This window comes from Tenrec ecaudatus, chromosome 1 (assembly GCF_050624435.1).
Source record: "Tenrec ecaudatus isolate mTenEca1 chromosome 1, mTenEca1.hap1, whole genome shotgun sequence".
In the NCBI taxonomy this organism is placed as follows: Eukaryota; Metazoa; Chordata; class Mammalia; order Afrosoricida; family Tenrecidae; genus Tenrec; species Tenrec ecaudatus.
The window spans coordinates 214,878,253-214,900,754 of NC_134530.1; the positions used below are offsets into that span (position 1 = coordinate 214,878,253).

The 22,502-nt window shown below is 47.8% G+C and overlaps 1 protein-coding gene across 4 annotated transcripts; it reads left to right on the top strand.

Moving 5' to 3' along the window:
* The first annotated feature begins 500 nt into the window (after positions 1 to 500).
* LHX9 (LIM homeobox 9) lies at positions 501 to 21,274 on the top strand. Of its 4 annotated transcripts, none has more exons than XM_075540519.1 (6): positions 501 to 528; positions 5,696 to 5,814; positions 7,524 to 7,726; positions 8,891 to 9,246; positions 16,705 to 16,907; positions 18,173 to 18,511. In XM_075540519.1, the coding sequence occupies exons 1-6, from the start codon at positions 501 to 503 to the stop codon at positions 18,428 to 18,430; spliced, it is 1,167 nt and encodes a 388-aa protein (XP_075396634.1). In that variant the 3' UTR covers positions 18,431 to 18,511. The 4 variants fall into 4 exon arrangements, with proteins under 4 accessions (XP_075396634.1, XP_075396636.1, XP_075396633.1 ...); XM_075540520.1 differs by lacking the exon at positions 501 to 528 and adding an exon at positions 10,917 to 10,922 and having other exon boundaries at positions 5,698 to 5,814; XM_075540521.1 differs by lacking the exons at positions 501 to 528; positions 18,173 to 18,511 and adding an exon at positions 21,103 to 21,274 and having other exon boundaries at positions 5,641 to 5,814.
* The last annotated feature ends 1,228 nt before the right edge of the window (positions 21,275 to 22,502 follow it).

The following is a 22,502-nucleotide window of genomic DNA, read 5'->3' on the forward strand; positions in this document are numbered from 1 at the left end:
AAAAGACAGGTGGAGGGAGTCGCAGGTGGGAGGTGAGGGTGTCAGGTCAATCCGGACGGAAAGACGGGGAGAAAGGAAGAGAGAGATGGATTTCCATCCAATGATTATCGATCTGTTATTTGAATGAGCAGGGGGATCTTGGGTGACACTCCAGAACTGACCTGCACCCCTGGCTGCTGCGTCCCGGCCCCTCTCTCGGAGGAACAGGTTCTTGCAGGGAAAAGTCTACACCGCAAGGTAAGGTCCCGGTGGTGGGTGTCCCTTCTTGGTGCAGTGTCGCTTGGGAGGGCTGGACTCCCCAAGGCGTCTCAGGCACCCACCAGAAGAAGGCTGGGCCTGGCTCCAAGCTGCGTCCCTACCTGAGGTCGCCCGCGGGGAGCCGGGGCCGGAGAAGGGGGTGGTGAGCTTCAGGGCGCACCGTCCGCCTGACGCGCGGCTTTTCTCCGCCAGTGACACCCCCCATCCCCAGGACAGGCGCCCCCAGCTCCCTGGGCTCCGCCATGCTGAACGACAGCACCCTGGAGGCAGGTGAGTGAGTGCCGACTTCCTGGGCGTTTGCTCTAGGCCACCGTGTCTGTGGTGTGTGTGTGTGTGTGTGTGTGTACGTGTGTGCGTGGGCGCGCGCGCTCCTGCGTGAAAGGATCGTCGTGTTGGGGTGTATCTTACAAAAGGTACGGTGCTTCCCAGCTTGAAAATCAGCGGTCTCCTGGAGTGTCGCGTCCGGACAGGATTTCTGAAACGGCGCCGTCTCTGCCTTGGGCCTTTCTCCCGAGTGTCTTTGATCTGTCTCTGGACTCGGGGCCTCGGCGCGGGCCGGAGGTCCCCGAGCGGGGCGGGGGGGGGCACCAGAGGCGGGAGGCTGGGTTTGGGGGGTCTCCTCTCTGCGCGGGCTGGGGGGGAGAGCTAGTCACTGTTTCTCTCCCGCGTGGGCTTTCTCTGGCGACCGACTGCCCTCCGGTGTTTTTGTTCCATCCAAACCCAGCGCGGCGGTGTCTGCGCTTGAGCTCGACGGTCGCTTCGCGGGGCCGGTCTGCTTTGGCTGGGGGTGGCAGGGCTGTCCCGCACTGGGCTCTTCTAAACCTAGCGGCGCTTCCTGGGACCTGGGGCGGGAACCGCCAGGGCTTGCGGGGCACCCGCTAGGGACGCAGAGTGCCCGTGGGCGCCCCGCGCGCAGGTGGACAGCGCCCTGGTCTGGGAGCCAAACTCGCTGAGCTGCTGGTCTGGTGCGCTGCAGGGCGCGGCCACCTGCCCTCTTCCCCCCCTCTTCCCCCCCCCCCCCCGTGCCAGCTCAGATAGCCCCATTACTCCCTGGCCGCCAAGGAGAGACTGAATCCCAAGTGCGCACACTCCACGTCCGGGGGGAGGGAGGCGGAGGGAGGAAGGTTTGTCCAGAGAGAATCTGGGTTTCCGCCATCAAAAGAAAATCCTGAGCACCCGGGGGTGGGGGGGGGCATGGCTTGGGTCCTACCTTGCCCAGGCATGCACTCGGGGGTCCGGAGGGACCGCTAGGAGCGCGGGACTTTCAGTTCCAAGATGCTGCAGACTTCCCTGCGGCCCTGGGGTGCTCATTCCAGTCCCCAACCTGCACCTCTCAGAAGCAACTTAACAGGATCTGGAGAAAAGGCGACCTCTGCCCCTTAAGGGTAAACTCGCAAAGTGGAGTGGAGAGGAATGGAGGGTCGGGGGACCGGGCTGGGGAGGATCGGGTTGGAGAGTGGCTGTCTCCAAAATTCAGATCTAAAGAGACCTTAAATCACCTGTACGCTTATGCACACCCACGTGCAGGCTGGCTGGTTTGCTTCCTTTCTCACCCTTAAAACCTTTGGCGCCCTCTGAGCCAGGGGACGCGGCCCTTACTTCCCCTGCTCCTCAGCTTCCTTTCCTCCTGGGAGTTCTCTGGACCTGGACTCTGCCCCACGGGGGCTGCCAGATTTGCTTCACCAAGACCACAACCACCGTCCTCACTTTCTCTGCTCCAGAGAGCCCACTGGCGTGCATTCTTGAAAGTGACGGTAGCCAAAGAAGAGTTGGCAAGCAAAGTAAAGCGAGCTTAATGGATTTTATGTGCCCATTGGCGAGAGAAGGCAGCTCAGGGTCATAGATCTGTCCCAGACCCTCTCCTCTGAGGTCTCAGGCTGAGAAGAACCTCCCGCACCTGCCCCAAGGATGAAGGGGGAGCGGTTGTCAGCGCCAGGAACTGAAAACGCAGGCACTCCAACTTTTATAGAGCACTCGAGGCCCATTTAGCTCAGGCCCATTCAGCTCTGAGCTGGGAGACCAGGGAGCGCTTCCTGTCCGCAGGCCGCTGGCAGCAGCGCAGCGGAGGCAGGGGAAGAACACGACGCTACAAAGGTGCTCTCCACTAGAAAGTGCTTATTGTCTTTTGAGAGCAAGGGGTCCCTAGGCTTGCTTAGGACATCCCAGGACACACACCCACTTTCCAGAACAACTCCCCCCTCCTTCCTCTTTAGGAACTGTGAGAGGAGGTAGGGCTAAAGAATGGTGGACTTACTAGAACCTCCCACGCTCCAGCAGCCCCCTCCTCCTTCAGCTTCCTGCGCTTCCTGCAGTCATTGAGAATGAAGAATCTTGGCAGTCACTTCTTTAGGGGAAGTAGTAGATCCCACCGATGCAGAACCGTATAGCCTGAGTTTTATAGGCAAAAGCAGGCGTAGCTGGGATCCAACAGCTGCTGATTGCAGGAAGGGCTATGCCTGATAGATGATGAACAGATATATGTTCAATAGTTGAATGAATGAATCATTCAGGGGTTTACAGGGCTCTGGTGCTTGGGCACTTGGCCTCTGGTGCTTAGGTGCTTGGCTGCCCTGGAGACAACTCACAAAATTCTGGCTCTGGCTCGTTCATGGGCTCGTTCATTGAATTTTTCTACATGGAGTCCCTGAAGTTTTCTTGTAAGAAGGCAGTGTGCTCCTGGATGCTTTGTTGTTGTTTTTGCCACACTAGGACCGCCCCCCCCTCAAATCAACAACAACCAAGCCCCATGCCCAACACCCCATTTGGGGAGAAGAGGATTCCACTCAGAGAAGAAAATATTCAGGATACCTTATTTATGATTTTTCTTTGGCGCTTCTCTGCCTTAGCGGAAGGATAGTCTTCTCAGAGAGCCCTCCTCCTTTTTCTCCGCCTTCTCAGCTCTAGGCCTTGTCAGCAGCTGGCACTGGGGAAGGCGGTTTGCCCCTTTGTGAAAGTACCTGCTGTCCAGGAAAGGGCCGCTTGCCCCAGCCCTTCCTGGGGGCCCTTTGGTGTGTAGGCTGTCCTGCTTGCGTGGGTTTGAAAAGCTCATTGATTTCCATCCGAAGGGGCTAATTATATGACTTACAGTAAATAGCAACCCTGCTGTCCAGTGGGGCTGCCAAGGGGTGGGGGGTGACTCCAGCTTACTTCACTTGATTGGTTTCACTTTTTGTGTGAAATTGTGTTTTATTATCTGTCTTTTGGCACCCGGAGCACCTAACAGCCCACAGTCTGCAAATAACATTATTTTTGCCCCTGCGGGGGAAACAAAGCTTGGGGGAAGCATTGGAATCTTGGGTTTCAGGGAAAAGGTGACTGGAGCCCTCTCAGACGCTGCTGGTTGGGGACAGGAAGTCAGACTGCCGCATCAAGGACTGCTTCCTCCCTCCTGCCACCCCCCTTCCTTTCTCCCTCCTCTACTGTCCTTTCCTTCCCCCTCTCTCCTTCCCATTCTCTCTTCTCCCTCCAACCTTCCTTCCTCCCCCACTTCCTTTTCCCCTCCCTTCATCCTTCTGGAGTTGGCCAGTGGTGCTCCCAGGGCGGAGGAGGGTAAGTCTGCGGCCCACAGCCCCCAGAGGGACCCGGACGTCTCCCCGCAGCAGCGGGAGCGGTGCGAGAGGCCGGCGGAAAAGCGAGCTGCAGCAAAGCTACCCCCCACCCCCAGTCCTGCTCCCTCCCACCAAAGCCGGCGGTTCACCGCTGCCACTCCAGGTTCGGGGCCCCTCGAGGGCCCATGGCCATTTGACTGAACCGAAAATATCGAAGCACTGTGGACACTTTTTCATGGCCCGGGGAGGGCCTGCCGCTAACGGGAACGGAGTGAGTGTGTGGCGGGGGGAGGGGAGGGGGGGAACACAGAACAATTCCACCTCTTCTGACGCGCGGGTCCGCCGCTCGGGTCGCCAGCTTCCCCCTCCGGCTCCTCCACCGCCAGGAGCCCCGTACCCACCGGTGACGGATGCTGGGCTCCCAGGCCGGGGCAGTAGGGGGGCGGGCGGCAGCCATGCCGAGAGCACCTAGTTCCGCGGGGGCCCGAGCCCACCTCCTGGAGCCGCTGCCCACGTTGACAAGTTTCAGACTGGACCTTAGAATCGCCTTCAAATCTGAACTGGGGTAAGAGAATAAATCCCCGATGGTCTCCGTTTGGTTACACATTCGTATCTTCAACTCCACGACCTACCCCTTAAACCTGACTTTGTTGAAGAAAATAGAACTCCCCCTCACCCTTCCCGCGCCCAACAACCTTGAGGAACAGACTCTCCAAAAGGGCTTTCCTCTTGGGGGGAGAGTCCAGTGTGTAAGAAATAGGGTCTCCGACCCCAGGAAGGGAGGGGAGAAGTGAAATGGCAGTCTGGCTTGTTAAGTGAGTTGAAGAGGGAAGAAGTGGGGGCGGGGAGACGAGCCTTATTTCAGCCTCAGTGGTGCGCTTGAATGTTTGCCCTCACAATCTGAGGTGTCATTCAGAGTCGCTGAGGACCAGAAAGTCGAGGAAGAGGGACCTGAAGTTGGCGCTAACATTCTGTGGGCCCGAGCTCGGATTTGGTCTTGAACATGGACTTTGGAAACCATCTCGGCCTCCAGCTCCAGGGCAGGGACAATAAGGACCCCTTTTCTCCTTTAAAACGTAACCACTGGGAACTCTTGGAAGGGTGTGTGTGTGTGTGTGTGTGTGTGTGTGTTGGGGGGGGAGGCAAAGACTCTCTCCCCTCCCTCCCCAGTCTCTTCACCCCCCTCCCCCCTTGTAATGTTTGTCCCTTCTTGCCCATCACCAGGGGGTTGAGAGGAGTATGACAGGTCTTTGTTGTCTGAATAAAAATCCGTGGCAGCTCCGGGGAGAGAACTCCTCCTACTAAATTATCAAAAATGGGCTGGCTTTAGTCTCTTAACAAATTGGACCCAGCTCCAGCAGGAGCAGTCCCAACCCAGCCCACAGGCACTGGGAACTTGCAAGCAGCCAGGGACCGCAGCAACTAGCACTTCTTTTTCTCTCTTTGTGTTCAAAACTATTTTCTTTCTTCCCCCGATTTTGTTTTTCTCTCCCCGTCCCCCCCCCCCCGCGGCAGTTGTTTCCCATTAGTAACCCGAGCTCTCCGAGAAGCGCTAGTCGCCTCCTTCGCCCGCGTCCCCCTCCGCCCGTATTTGTTTGTTTGCTGCACCGCTCCTTCGGGAAGCCGCTGGGGCTTCTTTCTTTCTTCTTTTCTTCTTCTTCTTCTGCGGGCCCGCAGCTCCGCGGCCACACTCTCCGCCTCTTGCGCCTTCCCTCTCTCCTCGCCTCTCTTCCTCGCTGCCCGGTCCCCGAGCGGCTCTGCGCTCCGCCGCCGCGCCGCCCTCGGCAATCGCGTCCCTCGCATGAGCTGAGAGCCCAGCCGCGGGCGCGTGTATATGGAAATAGTAGGGTGCCGAGCCGAAGACAAGTCGTGTCCCTTCCGCCCCCCAGCCATGCTCTTTCACGGCATCTCCGGAGGCCACATCCAAGGCATCATGGAAGAGATGGAGCGCAGATCCAAGACCGAGGCTCGCCTGGCCAAAGGCGCCCAGCTCAACGGCCGCGACGCGGTAAGCCAGTGGCCCCCAGAGGCGGCCGGCGGGGGTCGGGGGTCGGGGCGGCGGGCGCGGGGGGCTCCAGCTGCAGGCTCGCTGGGGCTTGTGGGGGGGCCAGGCCTGCTAGGTCTGCGAGGCTGAGACAGCCCCCTCTCTGAAATGTCAAGGGCGCCCTATCGTCGGGTCTAGCTGCTCCTGAGCTGGAGGAGGAGCGGACCGGGGACGTCCTCGCCCGCCGAACCCACACTTTGGTCCCGGTGCCCCCTAGAGCCCCGAGCGCCTTCTCAGAGGGTGGGGAGCGAGGCGAGCGAACTGGGCGCGGACCCCGGGAAGGCAGCGTGCGGGATCCCGGGCTCCGGGTCTGAGGACCTGATTTCGGACTGGAGTCGAGCGTAACGGAGCCACCTTCGCAATTCCGCAGTCCTGGTGCTCCGCACCCTGAAAGCCCGAGACTCGCCAGGCCCGGCCGCCTCGGCGTGGCCTCTCAGGCAGCACGGGAGCGCCTCGGGCGGGGGTTCTTGTAGGAGGAACTCAAACCGCAGACAAGCCCTAGGAGCGCAGACCCAACCCAAGCACCAGAACTTTTTCTAAGCCTTTCATTGTTAAGACACTTCGTAGTAATAAAAGCGATGTCCACTTCAAAAGAAGAAGGAAACGAATCCAAGTGCTTCTCCTCCCAACGACGACGGACCCGGAGGGGGAAAAACACCAAAATCTCCGGAAAGGATTGCAGCCCAACAGAGCAGTGTAGGTCCATTGGCGTCCCGCCGGGAACCCGAGGGTCCAACTAACCGGGCGCCTGCCTCAGCCTGGGCGGCGGGACGGCCAAGTCCCGCCAAGGGGCCGATAGGTGGACGTGTCCATAATCACAGAGCTGACTTGGTACCGGGCCCTGGTCCCAGGAAAGGGCGAATCGCGCCTTCATTCTTCAGGGGGACGCCCCACCCGTTTCTGCTAGTGCAGAGGGAAATCTCCTTTGGTTAACTTCTTTTTCTCTGTGTAAAGAAAAAGCAACGCCGAAGTCTGCATTTCGGGGCTGGGCTGGGTCCCGGGGAATGAAGTTTTCGCATCCTGGGCCTGGCAGGTGGGGACCGGGGAGGGAAGCTTGGCTTGGGGGCATTAGCTAAGCAGATATTCGGGGTGAAAACCTCTCGTGGGAGCGACAGTTTCGGGGTGGGGTATACAAAGCAAACAAACGAAACCCGATAACCCTGAAAAGTAGGGACCCCCGCGGCCTGTCAAATATACCCCAATCGAAACAGAGTGGACGAAAACATGAGCACAGGTAGAGTGAGTAACCTTTGACTGTCAATGCTGCCTCGACGAATTGCAATTGTAAAGAGGGGGTTCGCTTTCCAAAGCAAGCTTTGCTCATCTGCATCTCCTTTGCCTCCCTCCAGGACCGATCCCTATTGTTTCCTTTTGTGTGTGTTGGCAGCCGCCGGTTTTTAGGTTGCCACATTTCGAAGAAGACCAGCACCCCCAGCGAAGTAGCGTCCTTACACGCCCAGCGCGTGCTAAGCGAGGTTCGGGAGGCCTCGTGATCCTTAGTTAGCGGTCCCGGGTGGACACGAACGTGGGTTCGGACAGCCATGGCCGAAAGAGAGCGAGCCACCCACTGGAAACGCGTCCCTGTGTGCGGTGGCTGGCGGGCTGGCGTGGCTAGGGGACCCCATGCCTGTGCTGCGCGCGTGCCCTTAGCCAAGCCTGTGGTTGCCTTCCAGGGCATGCCCCCGCTGAGCCCCGAGAAGCCCGCCCTGTGCGCCGGCTGTGGGGGCAAGATCTCGGACAGGTACTACCTGCTGGCGGTGGACAAGCAGTGGCACCTGAGGTGCCTGAAGTGCTGTGAATGTAAGCTGGCCCTCGAGTCTGAGCTCACCTGCTTCGCCAAGGACGGCAGCATTTACTGCAAGGAGGATTACTACAGGTACCCCTGGGCTCTGGCAACACCTGGCCACAGCCACTTGACCCAGCCAGCCAAGTGTTCCCTTTCCCCGTGTTTCCTTCCTTCCTTCCTCTTCTTCTTCTTCTTCTTCTTCTTCTTCTTCTTCTTCTTCTTCTTCTTCTTCTTCTTCTTCTTCTTCTTCTTCTTCTTCTTCTTCTTCTTCTTCTTCTTCTTCTTCTTCTTCTTCTATCTCCTCCTCCTCCTCCACCTTCCGTCTCTTGGGGGTACAGTCATCAGCCTAGGAAAGTTAATGGGGCCTCTGCATACCGGCTTCAAGCTGCGACCCTCTGGACAAGCGGGCACGGAGGCTGGGCGCGGGGCGTGCCCAGGAATACCGCGCTGTGGCGCGGGAAGCTCGGTGGGGAAATCCAGGGCGAAAGCAAAGAGATGTGTCTGTGCTGTCAGAGACTTGAGTTGTTCGTTTCCGCTTTCTACGAACTACACAAGGTCGGAGTCTTGCGACAGAACTAGTGGGCAACAGCCTGCGAGAGGTGGGAGGTGTTGGAAGTGACTGAGATCCGGAATAAACTCCGTTGCCCCTACCCTTGCTACTCAGCACCGCACAGAGCTCCTTTTCCGGAAGCTAGAATGGTCCCCTTGACCCCAGGGAGAACCCAGTAGCGGGTGATCTGGGTGGGAAGGACAGAGCCATGTGCGGGTGACATACTTCGCCTTTCAGCTGGGTTTAAAAAAACATGTTTCAAGAAAATTGGCCTTTACTGGGCTGTCTGAATCCTTCCAGGCACGCATACAGGAATAATCATAATATAGTCCTTCATTCGTAGCATGTTTGGTAATCAATGAGGCGATTAATAACCATTCTTTAAACAGCACAGCGCAGCGAGTTAGCTAATGGTGCGGGTTTTGTTTGTTTGCTTGCTTGTTGGGGTGCGTTTGGTATTTAAATCTCCACTTTACTGAAAAGGAAACGGAAACTCAGTTACTCTAATCTGCAGATTTTAATGCCAAGGTTCTTTGTCCTGGTCCACCAGAACGGGTCACGAAGCAAATAAAATTAATGTTAAAGTGGGTCTATCCTCCCCAGTCCTCCGTTGGGGTCTCACAATCGCTGCCCGCTGCAAAGCAAACTCCAGGCGCCGGCCGACGCGCCTTCACCAGCGCGCTGACTTGGCTGTTTCCTTCCAGAAGGTTCTCTGTGCAGAGATGTGCCCGCTGCCACCTTGGCATTTCTGCCTCCGAGATGGTCATGCGTGCCCGCGACTCCGTCTACCACCTGAGCTGCTTCACCTGCTCCACCTGCAACAAGACTCTGACCACGGGCGACCATTTCGGCATGAAGGAAAGCCTGGTGTACTGCCGCGCTCACTTCGAGACCCTCTTGCAAGGGGAGTATCCTCCGCAGCTGAGCTACACGGAGCTGGCGGCCAAGAGCGGAGGCTTGGCCTTGCCTTACTTCAATGGCACAGGCACCGTGCAGAAAGGGCGGCCCAGGAAGCGGAAGAGCCCCGCGCTGGGAGTGGACATCGTCAATTACAACTCAGGTGGGTCCCTTCCTGCATCGCCCCCCCCCCGCCCCCCAGCAGCCCGCAGCCTGGGGCTTCAGCATCCCTGAGGAGGACCCGGAGTTATTTCCCCATCCTAGATTTGGCTCCAGGAGGGCACTTAGCCTTTTCTCGGTACAACTCTCATTCACTCAAAATGAAGGGACCGAGGAGCGAGAAAGACCTTTATTTAGGTTGTGGCAAAAGACTGAAACAAAACAAAAGGCAACAAAGCAAACCCTAAAGCAAAACAAGAAACACAAACCCCCCAAACAACAAGGAGGAACAAAGAACACACCCACAACCATGGGGTTTCAGTGACTGCTCCCAAATAGGCTGAGCCAAATCCTGGCTGCCTATTAGCTAATGAGCCCATTAGTTTCTGGCTCCCAGTTGGAGCAAAATTGCCCCGGGGCAATTCCTTTGTGGACGCCAAATTATAGCTCCTGGAGGAGGTTTTCCTAAATACTAGGGGAGAGGGAAAAAGGTGGTGGTGGTTGTGGGGTGGGGGTGGGGGCCGGGCTGAGAAGTCTTAAGAGCCCAGTCCCAGCTTGCTTCCAGTGAGGAGGTTGTGGTGCCCAGCCCAGAGTTAATCAGAAACACAGTTAGCAAGAGTGTTAAAAACGGATGCCCTGATCTTGGTGACAAGCTTTAGGTTTGGAAATCCCTCTCCATAGCTGAGCTGGGCTGTGCTTACCAGAGATCAGGCCCTCATCTACCTGGCTCTTCTCTGTGTGGTAGACCCTCCAAACCCCCAGACTGGGAGAGTCGCCAGGGCAGGCTCACTGGGAAGGCTTCCTGGTGTGGTTCACACACTGCTCTTCTGTCTTCCACCAGCTATAGCTCTTAATTAAAAACACAATACAGGCACCTGGCTGGAGAGCCCAGTTTCTTGATTGCATTGGGGGATATACTCATCATGGTATCAATCTAAACCCCTACTTGCTATACTGGTATTTGTTTGAAAGGCTGGCAGATGTAAGAATGAGAATGAACCCTGCTAATAGAACCTATCTCTGAACAGGAAAGACTCAAGCTTTTGTTTTGAATCCTGGACACTGGGAAGAGGGTCTTGGACACTCTGGTTAACTTTTGGGGAAAGGGCTGGCCTAGTTGCTCTGGCTGGAAACCCTAGCAAGTAGGAGTCCTAGGCAAGGACACATCATTTGGCTGTGGAGGAAGGGACTTTGGGGACCTCCGGAGGCATCCTTATTGTCCTAGCCAAAGCAAGGGCACCTCAGAGCATGAGTCTTACTTGTTTTTCTCTTCCAGTTCCCAGTGGCACTTCCCAGTACCTGCCATCTAGTTGGTCCATCAACAGTAAAGGTGCCCAACCAGAGGAGTGAAAGGCTCAAAGTCACATAGTCAATGTGAACAAGTCAGTACTGAAAGTCCAGTGCTGAGTTGGGAGTTTTCAGAGGATGCCAAGCAGAAGCAGTGGTTATTCTCGTACCCTGTCCCCAGTCCCATCAGATCTAGCTGAAGAGCAGATTCACAGTGTGGTGCAGGTGTAGCAGCAGGAGGGAAGCCCAGAAAGTAGCACACTCCTCTGCCCTGATGCCCTGACACCCCCCCCCCCAAACTCTCTTTAGAGGGTCCTACATGTTGAAAAGAGAGCTGATAGATACAGAACCCCACCAGATCAGTTTGCATCAGGGCAGAGGGCTCAGCCCTGAGTTTTGCCAACATCCAGCTGTGGGCTGGGTCCTTGCCCTCTTCCCTGTTGAGCTCATCAGGGGCTTTGATTGGAGCCACTTTGCCCAGCCCATTTATTTCATCTCCTTTGATAATCCTCTGGACAGGACAGGCATGGAAGTAATTGTTCTTCTTTAATAGAAGATGACATAGGAATCTTGAGTCACTCTCCATGGCTCTAGAATAGGAGAAGAGGAGAAAGAGAGAGAACATGGGGAGAGAAAGAGAAGGAGCCTATGAGAAACCAAGAGCCAAGGAGACACATACAACCAGTGAGCTCTTTGGAGAGAGGGAGTGCCCGGGTGGGTGGAGATTAATTTTTTTAATAAATCATTTTATTGGGGGCTCTTACAACTCTTCCAACAATCCACATTCAATTATATTCAGCACATTTGTACATATGTTGCCATGATCATTTCCCAAACATTTTCTTTCTACTTGAGTCCTTGACCAGCTCCTCTTTTTCCCCCTTCCCCTCACCCCGGAGATTTTTAACCAAAGAAGGGCAAACCTGGCTATTTTTCCTTGTTCATTTCATCGAATTAGCTAAATTTGATTTCTCCTCAGATCCTATTTTATATTAGAAAGAAAATCCAGCTTCTTCAACTTCTCTGAAGAGAACTAGAGACTTTGCATTTAAAATTTGTTCAGAGTAGAAATCTTCCCCCCAGCTCCTACCCTCTTTCATTTGCAAACGAGTGCCACAACCAGGTCATATTAGCAAGTTGACTCTGTGGACTTCACGGAGGGTTCCCCCAAACTGGAGAGAGTTTGTACCTCACATCACTGCAGAGGAGGGTGCCTCTTTAGGGACACCCACAGCATCCTTTCTGCATGCTCTCTGGAGGTACTAGAGAACAGGAGACATTTCTTTTAAGTCAGATGAAAGCAAGCTGGTGCAATCAGTTTAAAGATGCCTCCTAGAAATCAACTTAGCATTTTAGAAAGTGTTTACTAACGAACTGTCAGCTTCTTCCAAGGTTAGCAAAAGAAGCCTGTCAGTGCACTAAAAGCATGGTAAAGCTGCAAAAAAAAAATAAATAAATAAATAAAGTGGACCCCACAGTTCTAGCTCATTATTTTAGACTTCCTTGGGTCATATATGGCCATTTTTGCCTAAATGTAAGCTAGTTTCAAGAAGGGTAACTTGGGTACTAGGAAAACAACGAGAATTTATGCATTAATGCATTTTCAGAAACAGGGACATAAAATATGTTTCTGATTCCAAGATTGTCCAAGAAGAGGTGAAACTTAGCAAATATCATTCAACGCCTTATAATGGAAATTCTTCAAGTAGTTTAAACTGCTTTGTGCCATTAATCAGACAGACACTTTCAGAGACATGGAAAGGTAACCTAGCATCTTGAAAGAAAGCCCTCCACACGTGGGAAGAAAATATCATTCTAAGATAGGCAGTCCTTGCCTGGGCAAGTCAGCATTTAGTTAGTAGCTAATGTTTGACCTCTTCTGACAAGCTCCTTCCCGTGGCTGCCTCCTTGCCAGCCAAACTTTGACAGAGCGGTCCAGCTGTTAAAATAGCTAGCCTGGCACTGACCCCTAGCGGTCTCTCCAGGAGTCATTCGCTTTCAGAAGGTCACACCCTTTCAGAGCAGAAAGTCACGGTAGACGGGAGAGCAGTTCAAACTGAAGGGAAAATAGAGTATTTCGATCTTCTCATTAACTGTCTAAGGCTGGAGACATCCATAGAGATGGACGCGTAAGGCCGTTGTAAGAGAGTTAGCAGCTCATCTCATAATTCAGGGGCGGGGGAAGCCCTTTGGCTACAAAAGTAGACCTCGGGGAACGACACTCACCTGCAAGTTTACGGAATGTCCTTGTAGTTAAACATAAGCAATTTAGGATAATGCACTAGTAACTGTGAAGAGGAAATAGATTGCCCTATTAAGTTGCATAATGTAAGCTATAATGCAGTCCCAGGAAAATGGTATGCCATACTGTCTGTTTAATAAGGAGATAACTTCACCTCCGTACACACTGGATTGCATTTATGTATAAGCAAGCCCATCACTTTGTTTAATGCACTAATATACTCAGCAGAGTTCCTAGTCAATGGAGATAAAATATATATGATGGAGATATAATATAGATAATGTAGATAAAATATATGTCCAGGGAAGCAGTTCTATGAAACATTTCTGTAATTATCTTTTGTAAACTTGAATTTTAAAATGTGTTATTATATAGTTAGGTTAGGAACCATATTTATTTCTCAGAACTTTTACCTGGGGGATAGGGATGGATCAGGGCATTATGTAAGCACCATACCTTAGATCTCCTATCCCAAGAGTAAGATTACTTCTGATGTGCTGTTCAGGGAAAGTTACCTGGTACTGGCACAGGATAGGAATGAACTCGTATTTGAAGAAGCCTCCAGGGACTAAGGCGTGCACTTGGACCATTTTGTTGTGGGCACATTTATAATCTGGCTGTGAAGCATGGCCCGGTTTCCTGGAGATAAGTGTATTTTTATAGTTGGTCCTAAGGTTTTATTTCATCCATGTGAGGATAAGAAAGTGCAATTGTGTAGAATGGCTGGACCTGACACAGCCTCTTTGGGCAGAAATAAGGTAAAATGTAAAATACCTTCTTCCTGTGATCTCTGGGCTTATGCTGCCCCTTAAAAAATCATTTTATTGGGGCTCGTACAGTTCTTATCACAATCCATACATCCATCCATTGTGTCAAGAACATGTGTACATTTGTTGCCATCATCATTCTCAAAACATTTGCCTTCTACTTGAGCCCTTGGTATCTGCTGCTCTGTGCTGCCCTTTTCGATGGAGTGTCAAAGTCTGTGCGCAACCTTCGAATGTATTCATCTGACTTGGACTCTATTTCATGTGGATTTGATTTTGGAATCATACTCTCTCATTTTAATGATTAACAAAGTTTCAAAAATCTCGACCGGATAGAGTTTCTGGGCTTTGTAAGGCTCAGAGGATCCAAAAGTGAATATGACACGGTCCTTTCTTTCAGTGAACTCACCTGTCTTTTGGCCAAGCTCGCGCTCCTTATTCTCAAGTAGCCTGTGGTGATAGGAGTCTAACCAATGAGACATATTAGTCCATGCCTCCCTGCGCTGAATTAGGGAGAACTTCTTGTTAGATGGGTTGATGACTGCAAAACTTGTGTTTCTCTCTACTGGCTTACTGAAGACATGTTAAAGAGGTAATTCTAAACAGGAAAGCAAGCAGATACCATTTTAGTAAGCAGACTTGAAGGGCGGATATTGAGGAGGACCATAGTTTTATTTAAGATTCAGGGTTCTTATCTTCCCACCCCTATCCAGGGTGATCAGGCTGGTTTTAGGTCTGCCATTAAAATACAGCTAAGTAAATAAGTAAGATGCAGGATGAGCAAATCTAAAGAAATCTCAGGTAAATATCTGAAACCAGGCTTTAAAAGGAAAATAAATTTCCATGCCCTTTAAGTTGTGCAGTTGACTGAACCAGTAAATACTTAGCAAAATATTTTCATTTTACAAACCTTATTTCCTATGCAGAGCCAGTGGGTTGTTGGAAATGACCTTTCAAATGTGCAGCTTTACATCCGGGGAATAATGACTTTCGGGCTGGTTTCAAAGGCTGGGTTGTTCTGTTCCCAGGGCTGAGAAAGGCTTTGCCAGAGCATGATACCACCTCTCTGCAGCGCCGCCCCAGCCTGCCACCAGGGGCGGACTCCATCCCAAGCAGACATACCCAGAGCAAAAGGGGAGATCTGAGCCCAGACACAAACACCCTCAGTGGCTAGGGGAGCGCTTCAGGCATGAACTGAGGGGAGAGAAGTCTGGATTTATTCCCTTTCAGAAATATTTATAAGAATAACTACTTGGGAAAGATGTTTTCTTCCTGGAATAGTCCTTGTATGAAACAGTTAAGGCAAAGAGCCCTAGGAAATTATATGCCTAGCTTACATAAGAAATCTGCGAACCTGAGCATTTTAAGTTCATTAGAAATAAGAAATAAGTTGTATATTGCAAACTTCTTTTTTTTCCCCTAAATATGTGTGGGTGTGCTGGTATATGGAATATCCACTCTGCCCCTTTTGGAACTACTTTTAAAACTTTTTCCTCCTTGAAAATGCTCTAGTAATTTTGAAAAGAAAAAAAAAAAGGGATGCTACTCGGAGCTGGTTAATTGTCAGACTTGCAGAAACTTCCAGATTTGAGAGACCAGACAGGCTGGTTTGTCACTACCTCCCCTGACAAAAAGGAATGTCTGCAGGTGGTCCGTCTCATTTCACCCAGACAGAAGGAGGACCCCCTCCTAACCAACCGAGGGCACCCTGGGGCGAAAGACGGCCATATAAATGAACTTTCAGGGGAAGGTAGTTTCCTTTCACCCCTGCACTGTTTCACGCCCCCTTTAGTGTGTGTCATCGCCAACTGAGCTGATTCGAACTCACGACCAGCGTAGGTGTGTCACAGGAGAAATGCGGTTCTCAGGGCGTCAAGGCCATGATACTCTGGCAGCACCTCAGAATAGGATTGGACTGTGTGCCTTTTAGCAAGTAGCTTAGTGCTTACCTGCTTGTGCCACCTGGAACCCCTTCTCTCTCTCCTTGTGTGCCCTGGAGTCGATCCTACGTCAGTGGATGATAGCAGAACTCCTGCGATCCTTACAGGGGCGGATCGCCAGGTCTTTCCCCCACAGTGACTGGTGGGTTCCAACCACCTGGCCTCCAGTTAGCACAGTGACTCTCAACCTTCCTCATGCCGTGACCCTTTCATGCAGTTCCTCATGGGGTGTGGACCCCTAACCATAAGATGATTTCTGTTGCTACTTCATCACTGTCATTTTGCTACTGTTATGCATCGGGCGACCAGGCCTCCTCTCCCATCCCCTCTATTACTTACAGGCTTCTCTATCTTCTCAAGGGTTTCTAGCAACCATGGAACAAATAAGATGGCATATCCATTATTATTCTTTTTAAAAATAGTTTTATTGGCACCTACTCCACATATAATATAATTCAATAGTTCAATATATCAAGAACAATTGTACAATCATTACCACAATCAATTTTAGAACATTTTATTTCTCCTACCCCCTCCTGCCACCATGGTCAAATTAATTTTAAAACAAGTTGTGTAATCACAGTGACTTCTAGCGCTCCCAACCCCCTTCCCGAATTCATTGTTTACTCCCCAAGTCCCCTCACCCTTTCTATCCTCCCCTCCACATCCCCTATAAATCCTTACATCAGTTATTGTCTCCATGCATCCACTCCTTCTGTGCTTCACAACTGGTAAACCCAACCGAAATGGTAAAAAAACAACAACAAACAGAATGTGGTAAGGATAAAGTAATAATAATAATAATATAAAAATACAAATAATGATTAAGAGAGAAAAGACCGCCATCAATATTTTAAAAGTCAAGGCAGAATACAAAGAGAACAAATTCAGGTGGGGTCAAGAGGGAGGTTAACTGGCCAAGTACCAAGTTCCATTCGCTTTAATCAAGTTTACCATGATCTTTGCCAAAGAGTAAGGCTGCTGGAGATCCTGACCTGTGGCTAGAGGGGATCTGCCAGGGGCTGACTCTGACCAGTTCTCCATTGGTTTTCTATTATATAAGCTATGCGGTGTCCACAGAAACAGGCCAGTTTGGCAGGCTTTGGCAAGCAACCTCCTTCTTTTGTCGAGCCGTGCTCATAACTGAACAGATAGCCGGTACACAGCTGCATCCTGCCTCCGTGCATTCCAGCTAATGAAGGGATGTGTGTGGGCACTCACAACAGGTTGTAACGAGAACGAGGCCGATCACTTGGACCGGGATCAGCAGCCTTACCCACCCTCTCAGAAAACTAAGCGCATGAGGACCTCCTTCAAGCACCACCAGCTCCGGACCATGAAATCCTACTTCGCCATCAACCACAACCCAGATGCCAAGGATCTCAAGCAGCTTGCCCAGAAAACAGGCCTGACCAAAAGAGTTTTGCAGGTAAGCCTCTTCCATCAGTGGCTGTGCATACATCTCCCTTGCCAGTGAAAATAGGTTCTCTTCCCTGTGCAGAGTGATGCGAGTGTTTCCTGTACAGCTTCTCGTTAGTGTATCCTAGTTCTCTCCCTGGAAGGTGCACGGAGCTATTGTGGGGTGTCTCCAGAGGGGCCTCAAAGAGAGACCCCGGGAGGTTTGAAAGGCAGCTGGGGAGACAGAGCCACCAAAGCCAGCAGGCAGTGTGCATCACGGCTCTGTACAATATTGGGGATGCTATTTGTACAAGCGGTGGCTCTGGAAACTTACGTTGACATTAGGCTCAGCGCAGAGACTTGCTGTCTGCAGCAAAATTCTGGACAGTCTCACTCACATGTTATGACCTTCCAAATTCAGATGGATACCCCGTCTTTGCCATCCTGAAAAGCTAGATGTTTGGCTAGTGTGTCAGTAACCCAGTGGAGCAAGTGCGTAGTTTTTCTGTTATAAGGTATGGGTCCCAACACAGTAAGTTTAAAAGGGGACTGCAGGAGTGTGCCCTGCTGCCTGCTTGCTTCCCTAAATGCATCATGCATGATGACTCTATAACCAGATGCCAATCATGACATGGAAGCAGGATGGTGCCGATCACCTGTAATCATCTCCTGTTTTTCAGGAGCAAATAAGCATTTTAATTCAGCGAACCGGTTTAGGGGACTACCAGTGATCTATCTGTGGCCCCAGAAGAATTTTTCTTACTTATTCAAAGAATAATTACTGTACATCAAACTAATGAGCCCCAAAGTCTATCTCAGTGATGTTTATTTCATGGGTGACTCTCTGAGTGACTTTCAATGACTCTGCTTTCCCCCCTTCTCAAAAGAACAACAATTGGTGAAGCTGGGTTGTAGGAAGGCCTCGGCTTCAAACATTTGTGAAAAACATAGGTTTAAAAGGGGATGGAACTTTGCCACATTTTTTTGAAGTCTTTTAATTCCCCCTTCATCTCTGTGCCTTCCTTTCCGTGGCATTTCTATGCTGGCACCTGTTGTCCGAGGTGGCCCTTGTTAATCCTGGGAGGTGGAATATATGCAAGAGAAGGAGAGAGAATAAATTGATAGCATTACTTTAGTAAAAAGCAAAAAAAAAAAAAAAGAAAAGGGATTCATAGTTAAAAGGAGAAACCAACACTAAAGAGAGAGAGAAAAAAGGAAAAGAAAAAAGGAAGCGAGAAAGAGAGAGAAATCTAAAAACAAATATCGGTAAAGAAATCAATTGGGATTGGTTTGCAGGTTTGGTTCCAAAACGCACGAGCCAAATTCAGAAGGAACCTTTTGCGGCAGGAGAATGGGGGTGTTGAGAAAGCAGATGGCACGTCGCTTCCGGCCCCGCCCACCGCAGACAGCGGCGCTCTCACTCCACCCGGCACTGCGACCACTTTAACAGACCTGACCAATCCCACTATCACTGTAGTGACATCCGTGACCTCTAACATGGACAGCCACGAATCCGGAAGCCCCTCACAAACTACCTTAACGAACCTTTTCTAACATTGGATTTCCCCCCTCTTCATCCTTCCTCTTCTTTTTATTATTATTCTAATTATTATTATTTTATTATTTACAAGACCTTTTTTTTTTTTTTTAAACCCATGAGCGATTTGGGAAATGAAAACAACAAAAACCAAAACAGCTCTGTTTGTAGCATCTGCAGCCACTTGGCATATGAGTTTACAGTATTGTCTGCTTTCAGTGAACATGTTTTGTCTGCAAATTGTATTTGGATTTTTTTCTTCTTCAATTAATTAGTTCTTTCAGTCGGTAAGGGGAGTTTTTGAATTATTCTATTAAGTGCCTCTTAAAATTGTATTGTTACTTATTTCCAGAATCTAGGTGGAAAACTAAAAGAGTTGTATTTTAATAGGCCAATAATCATTTAAATTATTAGATTACTAAAGAATCATAAGTAAACATTTTTTTAAACCTTGCAGTTGTATGTATGCTTATGGGATTTTGCAAACTTCACATTTTAAAAGAATTGAAAGGTAAAATGCTTTGGCTGATTCCCAACTCTTATATGAATTGTTGATTCAAAGGAGAATGATTACACAAAAGTAGTAATAAAGCAATTTTAACTAATAATCACTAATTGGGTGAGATATCTATTCCAGGAATGTGACTTTTTCCTACTTTCAGCAATGCGGAGCTCATCGAAACATTTTGTTTAGTTGCTTTACAACATTTGAAAAATAATTTTAGAAACTTCCCATGTATCCATGAAAATTCCACCTATAATTTGAAATTCTATACTTTTAAACCCCGAAAGCTAAACAGGATTATTGTGAAACCATTCTCTCTAAATTTGTACGATCCCAGGAAAATGGAAATAAGCAAAATACAATTTTTTAAGAAGTTAAAAAATTTGGCCTAACTTCCGGAATCACTCTATTGATTGGCTTCTGATGTACCTACCATAAGATTGTATCTGGCATTCTACATGAATTGCATTTTTAAAAACAAATAAACAACTTAGTAGACTAATACCAACAATGACAATTCTTTGGTTTGGTTTTTGCTTTGTTTTACCTTGCCCCAGGATGATATATGTATTAAAGAAAAAAAAATCTGGTACTTGAGATTTGAGTTTATTAGATAAACTCAGAAGCTTTGTGGATGCTGATCTGAACATGTTTCTTTGTTTACAGTAGCATTTGTTTCCCCCTTTTAATTTAAGCTAAAAATCTTACTGGTCTGGGCAGTGGTGAATGTTCATCTATATGCTTCTGTTGTAGTTAAAAACCAATTAGATTGTGGATTTCCTAAAATAATATTAAAAAAATGAAGTCAAGATATATGTCTTGCTTTAGTGGATTGTTAAGAATAACTTTGCACATATTCTCCACTTTGTGGACCCCTTAAATCTCCTTTGGTGGTCGAAGTGGCTATTTAATAGATTTTAAAGGTGTCCTTCTGGCTGTATAAATGTGTGGTTAAATATTGACAGTTCACTGCCCACATTAAAGTGCATTATTGTAACTTTTGCTCAGGGTCTTTAGAAAATTAGCACAGAAAGTAGCTTATTTTTTAAAAAAAGATGATGGAAGAGAAGTTAACACTGTAACAGAAGAAAGGTGTGATTGCCATTATATATTTAGCAAGCGTGGTTATCATCTTATATGGAGCTTAAATCTTGACTTTTCATATTTCTATTACATTTTGGGCATTTACCACTAACCAGACCAAACAACCTTGGTAAGGCTGAGATCTTATGAATACACTTTTACAGGTAAAATATTGATACTTATAAATTTTGTTCTTTGACAGAACAATATATGGTACTATAGATCTACTTTATTAAGTAGACTAATTATAACTCAGTTTTCCTATGTGCCTTATGATATAACTTGGAAGTAAGTTTGTGAAAAATCAGGATATATGTGTTGTTTGTTAAATTAACTGTTTTAAGCCCTTTTGACACCTCACTAGTTTTGTACTGTTTTACCTCTTATTTCTGAAACTCTTTTTATGGTGTATCCTGTTAGAGGGGACAAACATGTCATAGAAAGCAGTTGTGCACTCTTTCAAAAATAGTTGATAAATTCAATAATCTTATATATTGAGCTTCGTGTTTCTAGTACAGTAAGTGGTCTAGCAAGATTGTCCATGTTTCTTTGTTTATTGATAAATGCATTGTATAGAAACTATTTCCCCTAAATATTTATGGACCAAACTATTGTGATATATCCTATTAAATTTGTGTGAATAAACCATTTTGAATCTAAGGAGTTTTATTTTCCATCAGTTTCATTTCAGGTTTAACTGTATTAGTGTATATCCAATATCTATATTTAAAAGATATTAAAATGGTAATACAGACAACTTTAAAATAGACATACATATAGATTTTAGATTTCCAAACTTCTGATTCCTATCAGATGTACACACCATTGCATCGACAATGTAGTTAAACCTAGAATGACCTTTAAAATATATTTACTTACAATTAAAGTAATGCCCCACTGATTTGACTCAGTTCAATTCTAAGAACTAAAAAGAAAAGATAATTAGCAGATAAAGTAATTGCATGAAAGGAAATCTTAAATATGATTTAATGTTAGGTCTATTGAGCACAAGTGGATATTTGTAAATCTAAATAGAAATTGCAGACCCCCAAAAGCCAAGTTGCTCTGTAGTTAATAAATTGTCACTATGATTTTTTTCAGGGAGAACAAATCTTGGGGCATTACAGCCAAACATCCCGACGTTTGAAAATTCCCTAAAGTATTAAAAGAAGGGGAAAAGTTTGATCGGAAATCCACTGCAGTGAAGACAAAGAGAATATTAGGTTATGATAATCATACATTAAAAAAATCTATTGAGCCAAAAACAAAATTACAAAACCAAAACAAGCAAGAGAGAGAGAGAGAGAGAGAGAGAGAAAGAGAGAGAGAGACTTAAGTGTCATTTACTGAATGTTAACAAATGACAACTTTTGTTCTTTATGGTGTCTAACAAATGAAGGCTAAAATGATGTGGTTTAAGACAAATAAATCATGTATAAATGAGAGCAACCTGGCGGTGAAATGCACACCTATATTTGAAGAAGCTTATCAAGAATAATTCCACACACTTGTCAAGCACAAATAGTTGTAAAATAAAGTCCCAAAACCTTCATTCCACATGCTTGCTAATGTGTTCTAGTCCTCTCTGTTAATGACATTTTTCAATTGTAAATTCAAAGAAGAGCTATCACTCATTTAAGAGTATATAGATTCAAACCCAGTAATTTTAGTATTATTGCTTATTATTTCTTTTTTAAACAGAAACCTCTGCATGCACTTTTACATCTGTCACCTCTAGTGTACATCTCTGTATGATGGCTTATCTTCTCTGTTTCTTGTATGATAGCTTTCATTAATAAACATTTTATTTGATGCAAACATAGTTAACTTTATGTTAAACACACACTGTTGAACATAATTTTGAACACTGCCTTAATAGGCGGCACAGTACATTTTCAGCTGGTTCTACTTAGGAAAAAAACACAAACACTATAATGAAGTTACTTTCTGGTAGATTAAGTTAAAATTACTTACTAGGTTTTTAGCTTTTCATGACTTATTTTAATTTCTTGTGTTCAATTGACACATGTACTAACAATACAACAACAACAAAAAGCCCCAAATTGCTATAAAAGTAAACCTCAGAATAAATTGTCATGAAAGATTTCAGTAACCATTTTAGATCATTAGGGTAAAATTGATGGGTCGTCTATCAGTTTACGCGTTAGCTATGCAATGAGCAAATTTATTGAAGTCTACAGATCTATTCTGAACTATGTTGATCTCTGCATAGTTCAAGTTACATGTGATAGTACAAGCACAGGAGCAAGTGGGAAGAAAAGCAAGTATTTAGGAATAAGATTTTTCATTGTTAGAGGCAATATTTGAAGAATTTTTAAAACTCTTCCTATTTAGCTGTATATCCAAAGCATCTGTTAAACAAATAACCTAGAAAATACTTTCTAGGAAAATTTTTCAATATGATGAAATTTTTATTATATACAAATGAACCCTATGTAAATGATGTAACTTTTATGAATGATAGACATTAAATATTACAC